This window comes from Squalius cephalus (assembly GCF_949319135.1).
Source record: "Squalius cephalus genome assembly, chromosome: 2".
Classification (NCBI taxonomy): Eukaryota; Metazoa; Chordata; class Actinopteri; order Cypriniformes; family Leuciscidae; genus Squalius; species Squalius cephalus.
Window position 1 is genome coordinate 13,394,485 of NC_137123.1, and position 24,170 is coordinate 13,418,654.

General features: G+C 36.1%; 1 protein-coding gene across 2 annotated transcripts in view; it reads right to left on the reverse strand.

Annotated features, from left to right (window-relative positions):
- LOC307152096 (complement C3-like) overlaps window positions 1-24,170 on the reverse strand; it is a 138,145-nt gene extending 113,975 nt beyond the window's left edge. The window contains exons 1-7 of one of the 2 annotated variants that reach the window (XM_079860482.1): window positions 24,028-24,170; window positions 23,750-23,945; window positions 23,455-23,629; window positions 23,220-23,290; window positions 22,970-23,058; window positions 8,474-8,556; window positions 8,056-8,143 (exon numbers count right to left, since the gene is read on the reverse strand). In XM_079860482.1, the coding sequence (XP_079716608.1) occupies window positions 8,056-8,143; window positions 8,474-8,556; window positions 22,970-23,058; window positions 23,220-23,290; window positions 23,455-23,629; window positions 23,750-23,945; window positions 24,028-24,098 (773 nt within the window). In that variant the 5' untranslated portion in view covers window positions 24,099-24,170. The remainder of the gene's footprint in view (window positions 1-8,055; window positions 8,144-8,473; window positions 8,557-22,969; window positions 23,059-23,219; window positions 23,291-23,454; window positions 23,630-23,749; window positions 23,946-24,027) is intronic. The other variant, XM_079860481.1, reaches the window with a different exon arrangement.

Here is a 24,170-nt window from a genome sequence, read left to right on the forward strand (position 1 = left end):
CATGGCTCTTCTTCATGTTCCATATATGGACTATTATTGTGCATGTAGCGCCCTCAGGCTATTGGTATGAATTGAAAACACAGTATCAGTGTATCTAACCGCTCATAATGATTACATCGACGCATTTGGGTATAAATTCAATAAATATTATTCCTGTCTATAGAAATATGACGTAAATCTATGAGAATCTATCAGTATTTCTCCAAATATGCACATTTTTGAGCTAAAGCCCTGAGGGACGTTGTTTTGTGTATCGCTGTCATGACGACAGCACAGGAGTTTTTTATGAATGAAAGCGACTGACGCGCATAATTCATATTAAAGGTATCGACTCATTTTTTCATTTCATAACTCCTGACACAAATTAAGAAATAACTGTCGCTATAAGTTTCTCAGAATACAATAGTGGTCAAATACTGAAACTTGAGTCTTATATCTTTTTAATGATGTATAGTTTGTCAAGGTATAACATTAAATCTGATAGTAACTTTGAACTAAAAAAAAAAAAAAAACGCTTCAGTGCGCCCGCGCACTGGCAACGGTTAACAGGTTAATGAACTGCAAGGAACGTGAAATGTTATGCTATATTATCCCGTTACAACATACAGCTATTTGTCAAATGATTTGTTTGGTTTATGTTGTGCAGTTTTACGTTATCCAATATCTAAAAGTAAATTTGAACGAACATTTGCAAGTAATGACTAAATATATTTTTTTAACAACATATCCGATTGTATTTAATTGTACTGCCATAATCTCGGTCACCACACGTGATAAAAAGCCTTACCGAAGTACAAAGAGCAATATAACTTTGTTTATAAGTGCTATTATTGACAGTTGCATGTCTTACCTGTCTCAATACACTCGCGAGAGAGTCTCTGTCAAGTCCAAGAGTGTCGCGCAGCTCTCTCCATCTCGAAAACGCCTGCCGATATTTATCCGGGTTTTATTCCTCCGTTTGTCACACAGTCCGTGACTCCGCGTGTATCCGAATATGGACGCTTTCGTTTTGTTGGCACTTCAATACTCGCCAAAGAGTAATCGTGATCCATAACAGCTATAACCATACAGTCTATGGCTTTAACGCTTTAACCACCACTTCCGCACATGTGATATTCCGGTGTGGTGGGTCATATTTTTTATTTTATTCTTTTTTTATTCTTTGTCAGATGTGTTTATTGTGATAAGAAAAAAAACTCAAAGTTGTTGTAAAAAAAAAAAAAAAAAAACGGAAAAAAAGGATAGAGCGGACATTGCGTCACTGAGGCGCGACATTTCTTTTCCGGGACGGCCAGTTATTTAAAATCGGAATTTCTCTGAAATAAAAAATCTTTGGAGACTTTTGAGATATTGTAAGTACACAACTGGAGGAAATATATCACAGTGTGCAAGTTATTTTCGGAAATTTTGTTACAAAATTCCTACATATTGGAGCTTTAAAGTTAATGAGATAATTTAGTGATTGATTGAGCATTATTGAAGACACCTGATGTTAACAAGCAGAATCACCAAAGGAGAAAATCTCATTCTTTAAGTTGCCATTATGGTGATCAGTGTTTGCTTTAGTTGGGCTCTTGACCCTTTAACTAATAACGTTGGATTTTGTTTGGCTGTTGTATCTGAGTTGTAACTCTCAGATGAACAAAGAGAAAAGTTGATCAGGTGATGTTGGTTATGTTTTGACATAATCATAATTTGACCTGAATCATATAACTCATTTAGAGAGTTATGTTTACCTTGTTGATTACAGCCACACCTACCGGTAAGGGAGCGCGCAGTTGAAAACAAACAACAAGGCTAGCCTACGTGATGAGTTTGCCAGGGATTTAAAGATCGCCAAAAATGTCCGGGATTCTGCTTTTGCGTTCTACAGTCGCCATTCATCATGTTTACTGTGGTGAGCAGGACGAGGCTGACGGCCGCGGGAGAACGGTGCGAGGCCGGTGGCGTCATTACTGAGACGCGCCGGTCTCGTATCTCTCACGGAGGAGCGGGAATTTTCTTAGCAATGTTAAAACGCACATCAACCGATCACTTGTTTAGCGTTCATGTAAACACTACATTCAGATTCACCAATCGGAATGAATTCAGCTAGATTGAAACAAGAGGTGTGCATGTAAACAATGAATGGCGACCGCAGAAAGCAAAAGTCGAATTCCGGACATTTTGAACGATCTCGCCCGCCGGACAAGTCCGGGAAAAGGAGGATGGTAACCCCTACTTACTCAGCTTTCTCCTACTATTCATCTTTCTCCACAGAACAAGAGCCTGCAAGCTTAGCTTCCAAAGAAAGACGGCTGACACTGTGTACATTCTGTGAGTGAGATCCCACCCTCTATGGGTGGGCTGAAAACATGCGGGACAGCTCCTACTACTGGCTGTAGTCTTTAGCCTCTGGCCAGAAAATTCTCCGATGACGCAAAATGACGATTTTTGCGTCATCGGAGGATTTTTTCCAGACAAAAAATACATAAATCTCTCGTCTCAGGGGGATATGAGGGTGGAAAGCATGGTAATTTGAAAATACTACAGGTTTTCTATTAATACAAAGCTTAATGCTAAATCCTGAAGTATCCCTTTAACACTGGGGATTTTGCTGTGTTCAGCTGCTTTCATTGTGCTGCTCAAGAGCTAATTACCCTCCACATTCTCCAGCTCTTGTCCACAGTCAAAATGTAGCTTCTGACATTCCCTAATGTCCCACATGGCAACATTTTGACATCCCAGATCCGGCCCACATCTGGCACACGTTGAAAGATGATCTGTTTGACTGTTTTGACATCAAAGATGCCACATGTCAGCCAAGAGTAAAGAAATAAACCAGACTTGGACCTTATCTGAGCCACAAAATCTGTGTATATTAAATATAGAGTCATCTCAGCCTTAATAAACCTGTTAACAAGCAGAATCACTGAAGGAAAGAACAGAACAAAAAAAGAGACAAGCAGAAACACGATGGGCCCTATTTTAAAGGGGCATTCCACCCATTTGAACATTGTTTTTTATTTAAAGTGGGTCATATATGTAGTCAAAATGTAAAATAAATTTTGAATTTGGTGCCTTCGTGACCGAGGAAAGACAAAAAATAACTTCAGGACGCATTTGTATGAAAGACAATATATACACACAAATGTAATACTAAAAAGTTAAGGGTAAAGAGTCCAACTAAAGCAAATGCTAACCACCATCGTGGTGACTTTAAAATACAACTATTGATTTCATTAAAACGGATATTAAATAAAGTCAGTCTGGTTAGTAATAAGTGAAGCTGGTAAAGCTGTTTGAGTTGTTTAATCCTCCTCTGCTGAGATCTTCACAGATTTAATGTCTTCTTTTCTCTTCAGTTGATTTCATCTAAGGCTGTGTCTGAAGTCAGTTGTAGTTCTTGTGTTTCTCTGTTCTTCAGTGATTCTGCTTGTTAACAGCAGGTGTTCATAATTAATGCTCAATCACCACTTAATTATCTCATTAACTTCAACACTGCTTCAATGGTACTTTAACTCTGTAGTGTGCACACATATGAACACTGAGAAGTGTTAATTTAACATGGGCGTTTTTCTGTGTACTATTACATAAATCTTACCCGTTTCATTTACATACGACTGACATATATGAATCACATTCAGTTTATTAATACAATTACATAAATCTTATCTGTTTCATTTATATATGACTTAAAAATATGAATTACATTCAGATTATTAATTGGTTTATGTTAAAACTATGTAATGGATGGAAATTCTATATGCAATTTAAATACATAAATCTTATGTTTAGAAAATTTGTTTTTTTGTTTTGTTTTTTGAGTGTGTTCACGTTGGCCTAATTGGATTAAATTGACATTTTTAATGTTTTTGTTTCGTTTACACTTTCATAGAGGACATCACAGCAAAATAACTATGTAGGGCTAGCACAAGATGGGAAAAGTTTTATTAATTCTTTTATTAAAGTAAAAATTTTATTTTTTTTTTATTTTTTTTTTTACCCATCAGCCCTCTGTGTCTAAATAAGAAATAAAAGTCCCAGAGTTAAAAAATGTGTAAAACGAGCCTGTGTGTGACTTGGTATGACTTGATGACTAAGTTGCGACTTGACTTGACTTGACAAAGAGTATGACTTGACTTGACTTGACTTGATTTGACTTGACCCTTACAACAGAATGACTTGGCTTGACTTTGACTTGCAATGTTAAGACTTGGACTTGACTTGAGACTTGAATTTAGTGACTTACTCCCACCTCTGCTTTTCCCAGTCACACCCTATACCCTCATTCACTGTTCCCTACATTAGTTCACTAATATAGTCCCCTTGACAGAGTGAATGAAAAGAAGTGAGTGAATTGAGAAACTGATGAACACCTGATAAGCAGAATCACTGAAGGACAGAGAAACAAGAACAGAAAAAAGAGAAACACAAGAACTACAACTGACTTCCAGCCACTGAGTGTGAAACCAGTTTACGATTATTTCTTTCATACATGTACAAAAGTTCTTGTTGAGAATTAACAGAGATTTAGTTAATAATAAAGTTTGTTGTCACCATGATGGAGATCAGTATTTGCTTTAGTTGGTCTCTTGTCCCTTGACTTCAATTTCTTGACTTTTAATTTCTCTCTGACTGCTGTAACAGTGAGTTTATAAAACACATTTGTTATGGCAAGAAAAAGACAAGAGGAAGATGATCAGGTGTTTTTGGATTTTGTGATGATGTCACAATCATCCTGGACATGTCTGATTCTCTGATCTTTCCTGCATATATTATTTGAATTTATGGGTATTTCATATTTAGCATATATCTGTGAATCCACAACATGAAATCAATATTTCTGTAATCAGGTCTTCTGAAGAATATCAAAATCATATAGTGCTTTAAAACATTTTGAACTCCTGCTTATCCTGGACACACACAGACATCAACAATCAGCACATGAATCTCAACAATGGTGACAATCAAAAGTTTCATGTCGCAATGCATGCTGGGTTCCAGGATAATATAAAACTCCCAGCATGCACTGCTGCATGAATAAAAAATATATATATATATTGCCACCATTGTTGAGATTCATGTGCTAAATTGTGATATCTCTGTGTTTCTAAAAGACAGTGTAGCTCTGTTTCTCTGGTTATGCATGATGTGTTAAAAAAATGAGTCATTGTAATTTATTGCTGTGGTTTCACAGTGGTGCTAATGAAACACTTTTGATTGAGGGTTAAACTCTGAACAAGTGAGAATGAATTTCCTTAGTGAATGAACAGACAATATGATGATTTCGTCATCATAATCATTATAACTACAATCATTCATAAACTGTGTGTGTGCACAAGTGTGACTTGCACAAAAACAGCTCAAGCAGCAAAAGAAAAACTAATGTTTTAGCATCAGCATCCCAACTAAAGCAAGCACTGATCTCTATAATGGTAACTTCAAACCAAACATTTTCAATTAAACATCTTAATAACAACTTTTGTAGATGTATGACAGAAATAAAGTCATACTGGTTAATAATAAGTGTAATAATGTGTAATGGCTGGAAGTCAGTTGTAGGTCTTGTGTTTCTCTATTTTCTGTTCTAACAGCAGGTGTTTATCACTAATGCTCAACAATCACTTACATATTCCCTTAATTATCTCACTGTTGCCAGTAGTTTACTGTAAAATCTTGTTTTTTGGGTCACCATTGTGCAGAAGAGTGGAGCCTGTGCTTCAGTCCAGGAGAAGATCTACAAACATTGATGATTTGCTGCATGTTGCTTTATTTAACAGGCGGTGACTGTGTAGTTGTTGGTCCAGTGGAAATCTCTTTATTTACAAAAGATTTGTTGTGGTTTCAAATGAAAGAAGTTCACAGTAATACTTTGCTCATGTTAGTAATGCTTTATACATTTTAGTTAATACATTTAAATTACAGTTGGTCAATTTAAGGCAGTCGGTTTCTGTAAGTGAAATTAGTTAACTCGAGTTTTAGTGCACTTTTACAGTAACATACTGTAGATTACAGTAAAGAACTGTACAATTAACATTAAATTACTGGCAACAGTGTTGCCAGTATTTTACTGTAAAAAAAACCCGGTAAGGTCTAACAGTGTATACCACAATCAAAAACAGCTTAAACAAAAAAAGTGAATGAACATCTGCAGAGAGCACAGTCAAAATGTAACTTTTTGTGACTGGCATTGCACATATTGCAGGGCAGTACAACGTACGTATAACAGATCGGTTTACAGTATATCGATGTGAAAACTAAATAGGCTACTGAAAGCAGCTTTCATACAAAAAATACTAAATAGGTAACAATGAAATTGACAATTTTCCATACGCTAGCTTTTAACGAAGAGGGTGCCGTTCGAATTAGGCGCTCAGCCATCATGCGTCTGTTAAGTGCGCGAGTCTGTTATGTGCGCGGCACAGACTGCACGCCCGCTAGAGTTCCGCCTTTTGCGTTCCGTCTATATTACGTTATTAGAAAAAAAAAAAAAAAACATTTTTTAGAGAATCGATTTTTTGACATTTGTGAATCGATTCAGAATCGTCCACGTCCGCATCGCGATGCATCTAAGAATCGATTTTTTTTCTCCCACCCCTATTTCAGATGTGTATGTTCTTCTCAGTAATGATTTGTTATACACCGATTCAGACACTGACGGGCAGACCAATTGCTTTAACCATTCATTATAATGAATCGGCTCAAAAGGAGTCAATAGGTCGCGAATCGGACTTTAGCAGACGTGTTGTGTGGGAATCCTGGCTGTTAGGACATCACAAAAGATTTGTCAACATACACAAATAACCCCCACTTCAAACCCACTTCCCCACTTGTTTTTTATTTTTTTTGCATTTATTTAAAGTTATGTCAGCTGCATGTGCGGAATGCTTGTCACAATTTGTAAGAGAAGATAAGGCAACTTTTTTTGACTTGCAATTCACAACCAGCGCTAATTCAGCAAAAATATTCTCCGAATGCACCATGTGAAACATGGATTCGGTCTTCCGACCTTTAGGATCAGTTGACTTTGATGCGAGGGAGAGAGCAAAGACAGAACTGAAGACGGAGAGTGCCCGCGCTGGGGTGGGGCGCTGTGATCGTTCTCTCCGTCACTCCGTCAGTAGCTGCTTCACTCACAAAACCCAATTACAGATCAATTAAGGCTTTGGCGAGACAAAAAATCGTTTTGGCGGCCGCCAAAAAATTTTCAATGTAGGAAAAACCCTGCATTAAATCTGTGAAGATCTCATCAGAGGAGGATTAAACAACTCCACAAACAGCATTACCAGCTTCACTTATTACTAACCAGACTGACTTTATTTCTGGCAGACGTCTACAGAAGTTTTTATTGAGAATTAACAGAGGTTTAACTCTAATGTGTTTCATTTGAAATCACCATAACAGTGATTAGTGTTTCCATTAGTTGGGCTCTTAACTCTTATTATATCTTTTGTCTTTTTTGGCCGCTGTGACAGTGTGTTTGTCAAACACATTTGCAGCAGCAAAGAAAGCTAAAGTCAAATGAGATCAGGTGATGAGGGTTACCTGTTGATGATTTATAATGATTATTCATATAACCATCATGAAATATACTGATCCACTGATGTTTTTTGAATCTAACAATTATGTTGTTCCATTAATAAATTCATATTACAAACTCTGTTACTGCAGAATGAGATCCAGCAATATTATAACAATCGAACAATATAACAGTCTATTTCATGATGATTATAAAACCATCAACAGGTAACCATCATCACCTGATCTCATTTCACTTTAGCTTATTTTGCTGCTGCAAATGTGTTTGACAAACTCACTGTCACAGCGGCCAAAACATACAATAATTATATGGCCAGATCTGGGCCGAAACAATGTTGCTATGTGGGATATTGATGTGTTACATATATCATTAATGTTGCTTCTATACCACCAATTCAAACTTTATGCTAATTGTCACAGAAGTGGTCCTTAAAGAATTACATACAAATCTATTTTATATCAATATGTTTACACATTATAGATTCATTCATACAGTGAGCCATATATATTATAAGAAAATGTGTGTTGTCTTACTTGGCTTCAATGTCGACTGTCAGGCTCTCGTCACTCACATAGAAGAATGACTTACTGGGTTTTAATTTCACTTCAAATGTTGGAAGCACTATAAACCAAACCAGAGAAAAGACACAAATAAATAAATATTTTTGAAACAACAAAACTTCCAAGGCACTCGCATGGTTAAGCGTAAAAGGCCTTTAATAAATTGCTAAATCATAAATTTTTCTTAAAGTGTTTCGTTTTAACACAGCCTTCCTCTGTATCCTCAGGAGTGCCTTGAAATATTTTGTAGTTTCATTCTCTCATATATCCAATGAGAACCAATGAATACTACACATGAGCTTATACCCCCTTTGGCACACTCAGTTGTCTTGAAAAATATTTTTCATTTGTTATTCATACACAAAACACATTTTGTTGACACACATCTTACCATATTCTTTGACCTCAAAGTCTGCAGTAAACGTCTTCTGAGGAGTGTTTGTGTACCGAGTGACAACCTTCCAGATCCCAGTACTGAAACATAGAGAAACCATTTTTATGAAATTAAAACGATGATAACACCATGAACAGGGTGATATTTTTTTCTCATAAATTGTGACCTGAGCTAGCAAAATGAGTCCGAATGAATACATTTTCAAACATTAGTTCTTGTTATTTTCACATTTTCCATTAAAGAAAACCCTCAAACTTGAAATCGGACAAATCAATTACTGAGCTACACCGGTTAGAAGTCGATAGAATCAGCAAAGTCAATGTTGGGGAAAATCGAGTTAAAGTTTTCTGAAGTTTACAAAACAAAATCACCTAGCAACCATCCCTTAAAATCTCTGATAATAACATCAACTTAGGCACACACCAAGTCAAAACCAGATATCTATAAACAAGGCTCTAGGCTTACATTTCTTTTAGGAAAATTTAGAAACACCTTCTGACCAATGACAGACATCAACCTTCCCATTATGAGGCGATATTTGAGTCCTTAAAATGATTTGCCATCAGGGCACCTTTGTAAGGGCATTTTTCTAACATTATAAAATGTGAAATCTTTTATGTCAAATTCATAAATTTATATTTATAAATTGAGTTAAAATAATAATACACAATCAGGAAGAAGTTACCAAGAAAGTTCCCACTTTCCACTGAAGAGGTGGCATAGATTAGAAGAGTAAAAAGGTGGCATTTAGGCTATATTTATAGACTGTTTAATGTGGCTCAGTAGTGGCACGAATGCATTTAAATTCATGATAACAATGTTATGAGATTAATGTTTTAAATAGAAGGTTTTGAATAAAGAGATATTAAATTATTTAAAGGGCACCTATTATGCAAAATTCACTTTTACATGACGTTTGAACATAAATGTGTGTTTGCAGTGTATGAACACAACCACCCTACTTTATAAAAATCCACAAAGTACACAGCAAAATCCCCAGTGTTAAATTAACACTCCTCAGTGTACATATGTGTCCACACTACAGGGTGTTAAAATTAACACTGAAGCAGTGTTGAAGTTAATGCAATAATTAAGTGATTAATTAAGTGATGATTGGCCATTAGTGGTGACAGTCCTGATGATAACAAGCAGAATCACTGACGGAAAGAGAAAAAACAGAAAAAAAAGAAACACAAGAACTACTGACTTCGGGCCATTACACATTATTACACTTATTATTTTACCAGTTTGACTTTATTTCTGTCATACGTATATTAAAGTTTTATTGAGATTGAACAGAGGTTTAGATAATGATGTTTTATGGAATGTTTCATTTCTGAAGTAAATGCCTGTTTAGACCATGACTAATCACATGCTTGATTAGTGATATTAAAGTGTACTATATTTGTGTTACAAGTACATTACAAATTAATTACGAGTGTCTTCAAAACATACAAGCAATATACCATATTATATTTGAGTAAATATATATATGCTCAGTAATATCTTTGGCTTATTCCAAATACAACAAATTGCACACTTTGTATTCAATAACAAATGCACATTAATAAACAAATATTACTTAGCTATACTTTGTACAATATACTATTGTATACTAATGTATTTTGAAAGTATGCTTCAATGCATTACAATGATCATTTTCAGCACACAGTTAAAATATACCTAAAATATGTTTCTAAGTAAGTGCAAACAAACTGAATTTTCACTTCAAATATATTTTTAGAAAATATACTAAAGTACAATTATTTTAAAGTGTGTTAAAAGTTGTATTGTGAAAATAGGTAAAAGAATGATGCTAATATACTTATAATATATCTTAAGATGTTTTTTTGTTTGTTTGTTTGTTTTACTACAGTGGTTCTCAACTCCAGTCCTCGGGACCTGTTGCTCTGCACATTTTGTATGTCTCTCTTATCTGACACACTCCGTTCAGTTCATGGAGTCTCTCTTAACACTCAAGAGTGTTAAAGTTAATGAGATAATTAAGTGATTAATTTAGTGATGATTGAGCATTATTGAAGACACCTGATGTTAACAAGCAGAATCACTGAAGGAGAAAATCACAAATTGTAAGTTACCGTTATGGAGATCGGTGTTTGCTTTAGTTGGGCTCTTGACCCTTATATGTTTAATTTAGATTTTGTTTGGCTGCTGTATCTGAGTTATAACTGTCAGATGAAGAAAGAAAAAATGTGATCTGATGGTGTTGGTTATATTATGACATTCATCATTTGAACTTGATCACTGAACTCATTAAGATCCTTATTTCAGACGTAGATTTATATTGTTGATTACAGCATAACTGTGATTCTGCATAAATATCCAGAATTTTAGATATAATACAAAGGATTTCTTAAAAGTTGTTTTGAAAAAAAAAACAAAAAAAACTTTCTTTTAGGCACACGCAGACGTCAAGATTCAGTCTATGCATCTCAACAATGGTGACGAGCAGAATATTCAATTAGGAAAAGTAAATTACAAAGCCCAGTGGTTTCCAAACCTGTCCTAGAGTACCCCCAACACTGCACGTTTTCTTTGTTTCTCAAATAAAACACACCAGATTCAACTCATCAGCTCATTAACCCTGTGATAATGAGCTGATGAGTTGAATCAGGTGTGTTTGATTAGGGAGACAAAGAAAATGTCCAGTGTTGGGGGTACTCTAGGACAGGTTTGGGAACCACTGACATAGACAATTCAGATCATAATTTATTCATACCGCAATGCATGATGGGAGCCATTAATGAGTTGTGATTGGTGGCAGCCACTGCAACATGCTTTATTATTGTCACCATTGTTGAGATTCACAGGCTGATTATTGATGTCTGTGTTTCTAAATTAATCCATTTGAAAGTCTTTTGATCAGAACAATGTTTATTAAATATTTTGGATTACATGAAAAATGCTGAAAATCATATGCTGTAGAATCACAGAGGTGCTGTAATTAACCAGTTAAACCAAACTATCTTAAGTTTCGTTTTTCGGATCACAACATGATTACGTCAAAACATAACCAACACCATCAGATCACATTGTATCTTTGTTCATCTGACTGTTATAAATCAATAACAGCAGACAAGCAAAGTTTAAAGTAAACATATAAGGGTCAAGAGCCCAACTAAAGCAAACACCGATCTCCATAACGGTGGCTTACAATTTGTGATTTTCTCCTTCAGTGATTCTGCTTGTTAACATCAGGTGTCTTCAATAATGCTCAATCATCACTCAATTAATCACTTAATTATCTCATTAACTTTAACACTCTTGAGTGTTAATTTAACACTCATATTTTAACACTTTACACTCTTGAGTGTGGACTCATATACACTCCCAGAGTTTTTGCTGTGTATATTTGCAATGTACCATTGAAAAAGGGAATATATTTCTAATACAATAAAGTATAAAATTTTTTTTTCATTAGAGATTGTTTATTCTCAGCACACCCTTTGAACTGTACAGCCCCCCCTTAGCACCCCCAAGACAAAGTCCTGGAGCCGACACTGTGAAAGTCAGTGAAGGACAGTGATTGTCAGAACTCATGTAACAGTGACAACTCTATAGGCCTTTTTTAGAATGTTTGTAAACAATAGGCGCCGAGTAACTTCCGGGTGGCAGAACGCGAGCGGCTTCCACTGACTAACTGAAGAGATCCAGCTGGCGACTGCAACAGTTACATACACTGTTAACCCTTGCTGTAAAAAAAGGCCAAATTCTGACAATATCATACCATTTTCCATTAAAACAGTAATATACCGTAGAAAACAAAACTAGCCTACAGGAATATACTGTAAATTAACAGTGCTCAAAATCGACACTCAGAGGCTGTTTTCCCAATCACACCCTATACCCTTATTCACTATTCCCTACATTAGTTCACTAATAAAGTCCCCTTGACAAAGTGAATGTAAAGAAGTGAGTGAATTGAGACAATGATGAACACCTGATAAGAAGAATCACTGAAGGACAGAGAAACAAGAACAGAAAAAAGAGAAACACAAAAACTACAACTGACTTCCAGCCACACTGAGTGTGAAACCAGTTTACGATTATTTCTTTCATACATGTACAAAAGTTCTTGTTGAGAATTAACAGAGATATAGTTAATAATAAAGTTTGTTGTCACCATGATGGAGATCAGTATTTGCTTTAGTTGGTCTCTTGTCCCTTGACTTCTTACCATTTATCTCTCTCTAACTGCTATAACTGTGAGTTTATAAAACACATTTGTTATGGCAAGAAAGTGTTAAGTGGAAGATGATCAGGTGTTTTTGGCTTTTGTGATAATGTCACAATCATCCTGGACATGTCTGATTCTCTGATCTTTTAAGTATTTATTCTTTGAATTTATGGGTATTTCATATATAGCATATATCTGTAAATCTACAACATAAAATCAATACTTCTGTAATAAGGTCTTCTGAAGAATATTGTAATCATATAGTGCAGGGGTCACCAACTGGCGGACTCCGGTCCGAATCCGGACCGCAAAATGCGTCCATACGGACCGCGAAGCCTTTTGACATAATGAAATAAATAAATGCCGCTATTTTCTAATAAAAACACATTTATATCAGGCACATCAAAGTCAGCTCAGTAGAGCCGTTTGGGTCCAACAGCGCAACTGGTTGCTACTACAGTTACTATGCTCACTGTTGCTACGTTCAGACGCGCAGTCATTGCGTGCAATGAAGAGAGCAGAGAGCGCGCAGACAGATGAAACTTTCAGCGAGTGAAAAACGCAGAGAGATAAAACTTTCAGTGAGTGAAAAACAATGGCATTTTCAAAAATTAGTAAAGTTGACGCTGAAAACCGAGTTTTCCGAGATAATTGGTGGGAAAATACGCATTTATTCTTCCTGCATCGAGCTGTAACTGTTAACGTTACAAGGCCCGTGTGTCTCATTTGCTCCGAGTCTGTCGCGGTTGTTCAAAGTGGAAACATTAAATGTCATTACGAAGCTAAACATAGACACTTATTAGAAGAAACTTATCCTCAGCAGTCCGAGGTAAGGGCGCAGAAAATAAATGAGCTCAAAGCCCAGTATGAGCGATCTACACGGGTCGTCCTCTCTCACTCATTCGCCGCCCAACATCGAGCATATGAGTGTTCACTGAGAATACAGTGAATTTTAGACAATTTTATTTAAATTTCATAAGAGGTTATTTACATTTTTATGGACTGTACAAAATAAGAGATAAAGGGTTTCTTGCACTTTTTAATTTTTCCAACACTGGTGGCACTATTTTTTGCATGTGTTTCTGAATGATATTGCTGATTATCAACATTAGATACATTTAGGTAAGTAGAGACAATACAAGGAGGTTTGCGTTGCTTGTGATTGTTAATCTCAGTTCAGCCGAAAAAAAGCACTTTAGTTTTCCTTTTAAGTTGTTAATGTTGAAATTAATGTATGTTTAGTGCACATTTAGAGATGAAGGCATTTTGCACAGTTTCCTTTATCATATTTTTGTCAGACATTGTTACTGGTTGAATTCAGATATTTTGTACCAAATCAACTTAAAGGACATAACAGAACAGCATTAAAATTAGATCAGTTTTGTGAAGGATTACTTATGGCTGCTTATACATATGAAAAGACATATGTTTATCCATAACATTATATTTTGTTCAATAAAAAAAAAGTTATCTACACTCATTTCTTTAGTCTGGTAAAACCCATCAATTTTTAGGTATATAATTGTCCGGACCTCGGCTGGTGAGGAGGGTTCATTTACTGGACCTCAAGCAATTTTAGTTGAAGACCCCTGATATAGTGCATTAAAAAACTCCTGCTTGACTCAGACACACACAGACATCAACAATCAGCACATGAATCTCAACAATGGTGACAATCAAAAGTTTCATGTCGCAATGCATGCTGGGTTCCAGGATAATATAAAACTCCCAGCATGCACTGCTGCATGAATAAAAAAATATATATTGCCACCTATGTTGAGATTCATGTGCTAAATTGACCCTTCGCTAAGCCACGCCCGAAAACCTCCACTGGCCAATCGTGGCTTAGCAACCGTAACTACGCGCGGGAGGTCTGGCAAGCTTTCGAGCGAGAGAGACATGCCGAAGCGTTGAGCGTATGGATTGTGCAAATCTGATACCCGGTATCCTAAAAGTTTGGACGGGATGGTGGATTTTGTTCCCTTCCCGAAAGCTAAAACCCAAGGGGAGAAATGCCGGGGGTCATCTTCATTTATATAGCGCTTTTAACAATGTACATTGTTCCAAAGCAGCTTTACATTGATAATAGGAAATTAAAAGTAAAGTGTTTTGGCTTTATAGCAGCTCTAGAATAAGTTATTGTCCAGCTCGTGGATCAAGCAGTGTGATTAAATGCCTTTTAGTGAGACGGAGGCTCACTGACATAACTTAACGTTAACTTACTTAAAAATATATTTCAGCATTTTGTTAATCGACGGCCAAACCAGAAACGAATCCGATCGCGACTCTCCCGATGTTAGTTCTAGTAAAAGTAAATGGTAGTTAGTAAAAGGAGGGGGGCTTGCCGGAGATCTCCAAGGAAAAGTTTGGTATGCAAACTTAAGTTCATAACAGTAAGTTAGTCACTTATGTGACCCACGACGTGTGAGCAGTAACGTTAGCCTGGCGCGCTAAAAATATAAGCGGGAGAATGTTATCATTGCAAAGTGATCAGGCTAATGTCTTGTGTTTATTCCACAATACTTATGGATAAGCTGTTTGTTTTATAAATATTAGAATATTTCCAAATTTCACTTACCCTGCTGTGCATGCACAAAGCTGTTCCTCAAATTTGTGTTTCCCATTTGAATGATCAGCGTATGAGGCGCTGCTGCTTGCGCTGGGACCTAACGTTATGCTTTAGCTTCAATTTTGATGAAATTATTCTCTAATCGTTTGCATATTATGTCGTGGATATAGCCCTCAAATTCATACTGCAGTCTTGCTCTCTCATATTTTCACCTGTTCGCCAAAAATGACTAATTACCTCCTTAGGAATGTCTGAAACCAGTGCATACATACTGTAATAGACGTGCCAGGCGCAAAAGCTTGACAGGCGTAGCAACAGTAACTAAGGAGGGCGGGGCTTAGCGAAGGGTCAATTGTGATATCTCTGTGTTTCTAAAAGACAGTGTAGCTCTGTTTCTCTGGTTATGCACGATGTGTTAAAAAAATAAATCATTGTAATTTATTGTTGTGGTTTCACAGTGGTGGTAATGTAACACTTTTAATTGAGGATGAATTCCTTAGTGAATGAACAGGCAATATGATGATTTTGTCATCATAATCATTATAACCGCAATCATTCATAAACTGTGTGTGTGCACAAGTGTGACTTGCAACAACACAGCTCAAGCAGCAAAAGAAACACTAATGTTTTAGCATCAGCATCCCAACTAAAGCAAGCACTGATCTCTATAATGGTAACTTCAAACCAAACATTTTCAATTAAACATCTTAATAACAACTTCTGTAGATGTATGAAATAAAGTCATACTGGTTAATAATAAGTGTAATAATGTGTAATGGCTGGAAGTCAGTTGTATTTCTTGTGTTTCTCTATTTTCTGTTCTAACAGCAGGTGTTCATCACTAATGCTCAACAATCACTTACATATTCCCTTAATTATCTCACTGCAACACTGCGTCAATGTTACTTTTACTCTTTGTAGTGTGGATTTCCCTGTGGGGTTGAAAGGGTTAACAGTGTAAGATAAAAAGACACACCCACAAAATGTATTTTAACAGTAATAAACTAAGTTAAAAAACAGGTATATACTGGCAACACTGTTGCCAGTAGTTTACTGTAAAATGTATTTTGTGGGTCACCATTGTGCAGAAGAGTGGAGCCTGTGCTTCAGTCCAGGAGAAGATCTACACACATTGATGATTTGCTGCATGTTGCTTTATTTAACAGGCGGTGACTGTGTAGTTGTTGGTCCAGTGGAAATCTCTTTATTTACAAAAGTTTTGTTGTGGTTTCAAATGAAATAAGTTCACAGTAATACTTTGCTCACGTTATTAATGCATTATAAATTTTAGTTAATACATTTAAATGACAGTTGGTCAATTTAAGGCAGTCGGTTTCTGCAAGTGAAATTAGTTAACTCGAGTTTTAGTGCATTTTTACAGTAAAGAACTGCACAATTAACAGTAAATTACTGGCAACAGTGTTGCCAGTATTTTACTGTAAAATAACCCGGTAAGGTCTAACAGTGTAGTTAAAAACGTTGTTGATCAAAGTTGAAACGATGATGAAAACGTGTTGTGTTTGGGGTTGCGCTGCCAGATATACAGCAAAATGTGTAGGGTTTTATCGATTTCCTGTGGGTGAGGAGGTTATAGCGACTGACCGTGAGACTCACGCAATTGTATGAGGCGCCACGTAGGATTTAAATCAAACTTAGCTTATCAATACATACATAACACACGTGCATATACACCTATAAATTACCCGCATATACATGTAGGCTATACTATTGGATGTTCAAAATACATATGAAATACACGTGCACACTAATATGAAATTCATACCAATGTTAGTAATGAATGCATACACTTGTGAATATTGCATATAAACTTGACGCACGCATACACCTATAAATACTCGCATAGCCTACACAACTAAAGCGTGCATCCACGTTTTATTTTGTATGCGCGAGTGTTTTATGGATGTGTATGCGCATCGAGTTTATATGTATGTGCGAGTGTTTATAGTGTGTCTGCGTGCTGCGAGTCTATATGTATGTGCGAGACGAGTGTTTATAGGTGTATATGCATGGAAGTTTATAAGTATTTATAGGTGTATGCGTGCGTCAAGTTTATATGTAGCCTATATGCAAGTTATTCACAAGCATTCATTACTAACATAATATGTATTGGTATGGATTTCATATTAGTGTGCACGAGTATTTCATATATGTATTTTGAACATCCAATAAATGTATATGCGAGTAATTTATAATTGTATTGTGTTGTATGTATTGATAAGCGAAGTTTGATTTAAATCCATGGCGCCTCATACAATTGTCACTTTTCACACGCTCTCACTACACATCCATTTTCTCACGCAACTTACCTAAATGTATATTCCTCATACATAATATCGACCAATCAGTGTTTTTCAACCGCGCAAAGGTCGATATAACAGCTGGAGAACAATTGTCACATAACATTTACCTCAGGAAAGCCATTTAATGACCATGATAGGCTATATAGCACGTTATTTTGGCTAGAAAAAAAGAGCTATAGAGAGTATTTTGCTAATTATGTGTAGGCCTACTATATTACATATTTATTATATTTTTTACTTATATCATTAAACACAGTTGTTATTATGATTAAAAAATGCATTATTTTTAATTAAATTTTTTATTTTTATTACATTTTTACTGTCGACGGTGGGCCTCCTTTCCAAGCAATTTACTAGCGTTGTCATAGGAACGCTTCGGCTTTTGCCACCCGGAAGAACGTCTATTACTGTTGTGACGTCATGGTGAATTGTCGTATAGACAAGCAAAACACAAGGGCTCGTATGTATCATATGTTTAAAAACTTCACTGGTTTCTCACTATAATACAAGCATAATCAATTAATTTAATGTTCTCTGTGTTTTCTTCATGCCATCTTTTTATCGTTCTTTTGCGCATGCGATTCAGGTAAGGATCATGATCTTTTCGCACTGGAGTCTGATATTGGCCACATTTAAAAGAACAATGTGAACAGTAGGGCTGGGACAACGCGTCGAGGTCATCGATGACGTCGACGCAAAAAATACGTCGACGCAAAATATGCGCATCGATTCGTCGACCTGTTTTTATTTCTCTAAAAAACGTTTGCAAAACGTTTACCTTATGTGCGCTGAATATACGCGATGGCCGGATCAACATTCTGTCCAACGTTATATAACCAATCCAGGGGTTTTTCTGCATTGATCTTTTTTTTGGCGGCTGTCAAAGCCTTATTTGATCGGTGAGTGATGCAGAATAGAATGACTGCTGCGCCTGACAGGGCGCGTACGAGAGAGAGCCCCGGCTGCGCGCGGGCACTCACAGTCTTCAAACAACACGAGCGCTGCTTGCTCTCTCTCTCCCTCGTGCATATTAATTAAAGACACGATAGAAAAAGGGTGGAACACCAAAGTTTCACGTGGAGCATTCAGAGATTTTTTTTTTTCTCCATGACAGGCTGCTGGCTCCCACTGTTAATTTTTATTTATTTTTTGTTGGAAAAGCACTCTCTGTATTAGCTTAAAGCCCTCAAGTTTACATTGGTTACTGTATTCTTTCAATTGCTCTAAACAAGTATTTTGGGTGACCTTTTTTATTTTTTTTATTGAATGCTAGACATCTATGGAGGTAGATTTGTGTCTTTATTATTCAATCAAAAAAAAGGTTGCTTCAATCAAAAAATATATTTTCAATCAAAAAAACCCGTTTCAATCAAAGAAAAAAAGTGTTTGAATGCAAAAATATATTTGAGACTCAAAAAAATGCATTTGAACACTATTTTTTTTTGCTTGAAAATGTTTTTTTTGATAGAAGTGAAGGTTTTTTTGTTTGAAGCAACTTTTTTGATTGAAGTATTGTTGTTTTGTGTTTGGGCCATATTATGGGTAGGACATTTGTGTCTTTATAATTCAATCAAAAAAGAAGTTGCTTCAAACAAACAAAACATATTTTCAATAAAAAAATCACTTCAATCAAAAAATAAACCTTTTCAATCATAGAAAAAATGTTTTTGAATGCAAAAAAATATTTGAGATTCAAAAAATTGCACTTGAACACTTTTTTTTTGATTGAAAATGTTTTCTTTGATTGAAGTAATCTTTTTTGTGTTTGGACCATGTTATGGGTAGGACATTTGTGTCTTAATTATTCAATCCCAAAAAAGTTGCTTCAATCAAAAAAAAAACATTTTCAATCAAAAAAAAATAATTTCAATCAAAGAAAAAACTGTTTAAATGCAAAAAAAAAAAAAATCATTTGAAGTGTTTTTTTTTTATTGAACTTTCTTTTTTTTTGAATGAAGTGAAAAAAGTTTTGAAGTCGTTTTTTTTTTAAATCATTTTGACACAAACGTACCGCAGTGGGGGCGGGTGCTTCCCCATTGGTCAGACATGCTTGAGTGACAAGTGTCTACACCAACGACGTCTTTCTGACAAGCAAGTCATGGTCGCCACTCGCCAGCGAGCCAGGAAGCAGTGGTGGAGTTGTTGGTAAGTAGATAAAACCGTATTAAAATGATTGGTGTCACGTTATTAGCCTACTCTGTTTGATATTTCGATTAAACATACAGCTTGCTAACTTAGCTCACGTTGACTAATTTGTGTGATGGTGTTAGATATCTGACGCCTCATATTGTCAGGCAGGCTAGCAGGGTGCGCTAACGGCTAATTGAATTGTTTATTTCACTTAAGTAACGTTACAGAGGCTTGCTATGTGCTTGTGCTATATTGTGTTATAATACGTAACGTCATTAGTGGTCAAACAACAGTCCACAGGCCAACTGTTGCCCACAGCGCTGCCTGTTTAGCAGCAACAGGTCATGCAGAGCCTGAGTCTATCTTCTCACACAGCCCACAGGATTACAGCTATTTGACCGTCCCGCTCTCTCTCTCGCTCACGGGTAGTGGTCTCCCCACCATCACAGTCAAATGCTCGCAGACACAGAGGCAGATGCTGTTATTTTGAGAGCGGGGCTTACATATGCCGTCCCGTACGGAAAATAATGTTGCATACCACCGGTAACATGAATATATATATTTTTATATATATATATATATAAATATAGCATTAATGCCATTATGCTTAACGGTTACACTAACAAGCCATCAAAATTGATGGCTTGTATAATAAAAGTAACCATACGACACTATTGAGCAGTTATAATTGAGAGTGCAGCAATACCTGTATCGATATCAATACTGCTTATCAATACTTCAAATAATTTGATGCAAAAAATAAAGTATCACATAAAGAAATTAATGTGTCATGCCTACAGAGCACAGCACCTAGAGACACCAAAACTTAGGCCAAGCCAGGACCAGAGTCCTACATTATCAATCAGCATTGCAATAAAATAGAAAAATACAACTTCAGACAACTTTCACTCACACACCTTCTAATAAAACATCTTACATAAACATGTCAATAAATCAACACTGAATAAGGCAAGACTTGTAATGGGTTGACAGGACAATACTATATGATATTAGAAATATAAATAAATGAATACTAATTAAACAAACCATCTTGTCTTCTTTTCCAAGGATTTTCATTAAACTAAGAGCTTTTGTGTCTCAACTGAATGCCAAATTTACCAGAAGGATCATTATTGGCACAATACTTTAAGCTAGTAACTACTTGTACACTATGTCAGACAATAAGCATCACTTCATTGAACTGCCAGTTTTCCATGTGGAGTTGTGCAGGACATTAGGCTACTTATAAATAATGCCTGACACAGCTAGTTTGCGCACCGAGCAACGGAATATATATTCATGTTACCGGTGGTATGCAACATTATTTTCCGTACGGGACGGCATATGTAAGCCCCGCTCTCAAAATAACAGCATCTGCCTCTGTGTCTGCGAGCATTTGACTGTGATGGTGGGGAGACCACTACCCGTGAGCGAGAGAGAGAGCGGGACGGTCAAATAGCTGTAATCCTGTGGGCTGTGTGAGAAGATAGACTCAGGCTCTGCATGACCTGTTGCTGCTAAACAGGCAGCGCTGTGGGCAACAGTTGGCCTGTGGACTGTTGTTTGACCACTAATGACGTTACGTATTATAACACAATATAGCACAAGCACATAGCAAGCCTCTGTAACGTTACTTAAGTGAAATAAACAATTCAATTAGCCGTTAGCGCACCCTGCTAGCCTGCCTGACAATATGAGGCGTCAGATATCTAACACCATCACACAAATTAGTCAACGTGAGCTAAGTTAGCAAGCTGTATGTTTAATCGAAATATCAAACAGAGTAGGCTAATAACGTGACACCAATCATTTTAATACGGTTTTATCTACTTACCAACAACTCCACCACTGCTTCCTGGCTCGCTGGCGAGTGGCGACCATGACTTGCTTGTCAGAAAGACGTCGTTGGTGTAGACACTTGTCACTCAAGCATGTCTGACCAATGGGGAAGCACCCGCCCCCACTGCGGTACGTTTGTGTCAAAATGATTTAAAAAAAAAACGACTTCAAAACTTTTTTCACTTCATTCAAAAAAAAAGAAAGTTCAATAAAAAAAAAACACTTCAAATGATTTTTTTTTTTTTTGCATTTAAACAGTTTTTTCTTTGATTGAAATTATTTTTTTTTGATTGAAAATGTTTTTTTTTTGATTGAAGCAACTTTTTTGGGATTGAATAATTAAGACACAAATGTCCTACCCATAACATGGTCCAAACACAAAAAAGATTACTTCAATCAAAGAAAACATTTTCAATCAAAAAAAAAGTGTTCAAGTGCAATTTTTTGAATCTCAAATATTTTTTTGCATTCAAAAACATTTTTTCTATGATTGAAAAGGTTTATTTTTTGATTGAAGTGATTTTTTTATTGAAAATATGTTTTGTTTGTTTGAAGCAACTTCTTTTTTGATTGAATTATAAAGACACAAATGTCCTACCCATAATATGGCCCAAACACAAAACAACAATACTTCAATCAAAAAAGTTGCTTCAAACAAAAAAACCTTCACTTCTATCAAAAAAAACATTTTCAAGCAAAAAAAAATAGTGTTCAAATGCATTTTTTTGAGTCTCAAATATATTTTTGCATTCAAACACTTTTTTTCTTTGATTGAAACGGGTTTTTTTGATTGAAAATATATTTTTTGATTGAAGCAACCTTTTTTTTGATTGAATAATAAAGACACAAATCTACCTCCATAGACATCAAGTTGTTGTTATTTTCATCTGAAAGAAGAACTTTTTTTCAGTAAGCTAGGCCCTATGTGTTCAGTAAGCTTGTTTCAGTAAGCTATGTGTTTTCAAGGCTTTAAGGTTTTATTGAATGCTACCTCTGACTAAGAATGCATTACTTTGCACTTGTATAGTCTTTTATTTTGTAATTTTAAGAGCAATAAACATATATTGCAATGTTAAGGAATTCATGTTTTTTCATTCAGATATGTAAATCAACATGTATAAATTGTTAGTAGTCAATTAATGGGGAGATAATCGATAATCAAATCGAAATCGAATCAGTCTGAAAAAATTAATCGTTAGATTAATCGATGCATCGAAAAAATAATCGCTAGATTAATCGTTTAAAAAATAATCGTTTATCCCAGCCCTAGTGAACAGCTATACAAAAAAAATTGGATCTGAGCAATACATTTGAATTGAGCATGATCACAAGGCTTGCAGTGTGAATATAGCCCTAGCCCTAGACACTAAGCAATAAAAATGTTTTGTCGGTTCAGTCAGGCTGAATAGCTTCAGTCCTGTCAGTGTTTTACATACCTGGCAACCTCAGGAATAGCGTAGCTTCTAGACTGCATCCCTTTCTTTGTAAATATCTTCTCTGATGAAACTGTGATGCCTTGTGGATTCTTCAGAAACACAGAAATCAGCATTAACACTGTGTTTGCTGAGATCGTCAGTCACATGCTCATTATTTCTGAAATGTCATGAATGTGTGTGGGGGGTGTACGCGTGTGTGGGGTGTGTGTGTGTGTGTTTGTGATAACTGTGCAATTATAAAAAGGTGTACCATGATCTCCACTGTGATTTCTGTACTGAGTGGTTTAAGGTTGGGCGTCAGACAGAAAATTCTGTGATTGACTGTAAAAGATATCAAGCAAAAAATGAAATATGAGTTCAGTTGGTTTGATTTTCTGCAGATAAAAAGCCCTGATAAAAGCAGCACCAGGTTAATAATAAACAGAATGATGTCATGATGTAACATGTTTAAATCCACTTTGTCATGTTTCAGCACATAATCGTACCTCTGCTAGCAGGCGTGTAGATGGGCTTGTCTGTCTGTACAAATATATATCCAGACTGGAATGAGACCATGACCACTTTCTCCAGGATTTGAGATGGAAACCGAGCTTGTAGATACACATACTGCTTCTCCAGAGGATCATCAGAGAAGAAGTTCTGATCATCATTTTTTGGGATCTAGAGAATAGAAAACAAAATTAACCCTTTGCAAAGTTTGAATAAAAGAAAAACGCATTTTTCAATTTACAAACAAAAATATACTTTTTGCATATTGTAAATTACATAAGGTGACATCACCTTTATATCTGTAAGGATCTGGTAATTGTTGTTTGCAGTCAGTGTCACTGTTTTAGACAGTATATCCCTGTCTTTCTTTGGGAAGTTCGTCACTGTGATCCTCACGTTCAGGTTTTCTCCAGAGTAATCCTGAGCCTCCACAAACACGTTCTCTGAGGAATCCACTCTCAGCAAATTAGGAGCTGACAGAACAAACCTGAGGAGATCAAATCACAGCGTTTGAAATCTTAAACTGATTATTAGTAACTCTATGAGCAAACGGTGTGTTTAATACTCACAGCGGGTCACACAGTGTGAGGAGGGGTGAGGAGAGAAGAACAACAGTCAGACACAGCAGCTTCACCTCCATCGTGTCTCTGTGTGTGTGTGTGTGTGTGTGTGTGTGGACCTGCAGCAGCTCAGATTTATACTCGTCTCCGTC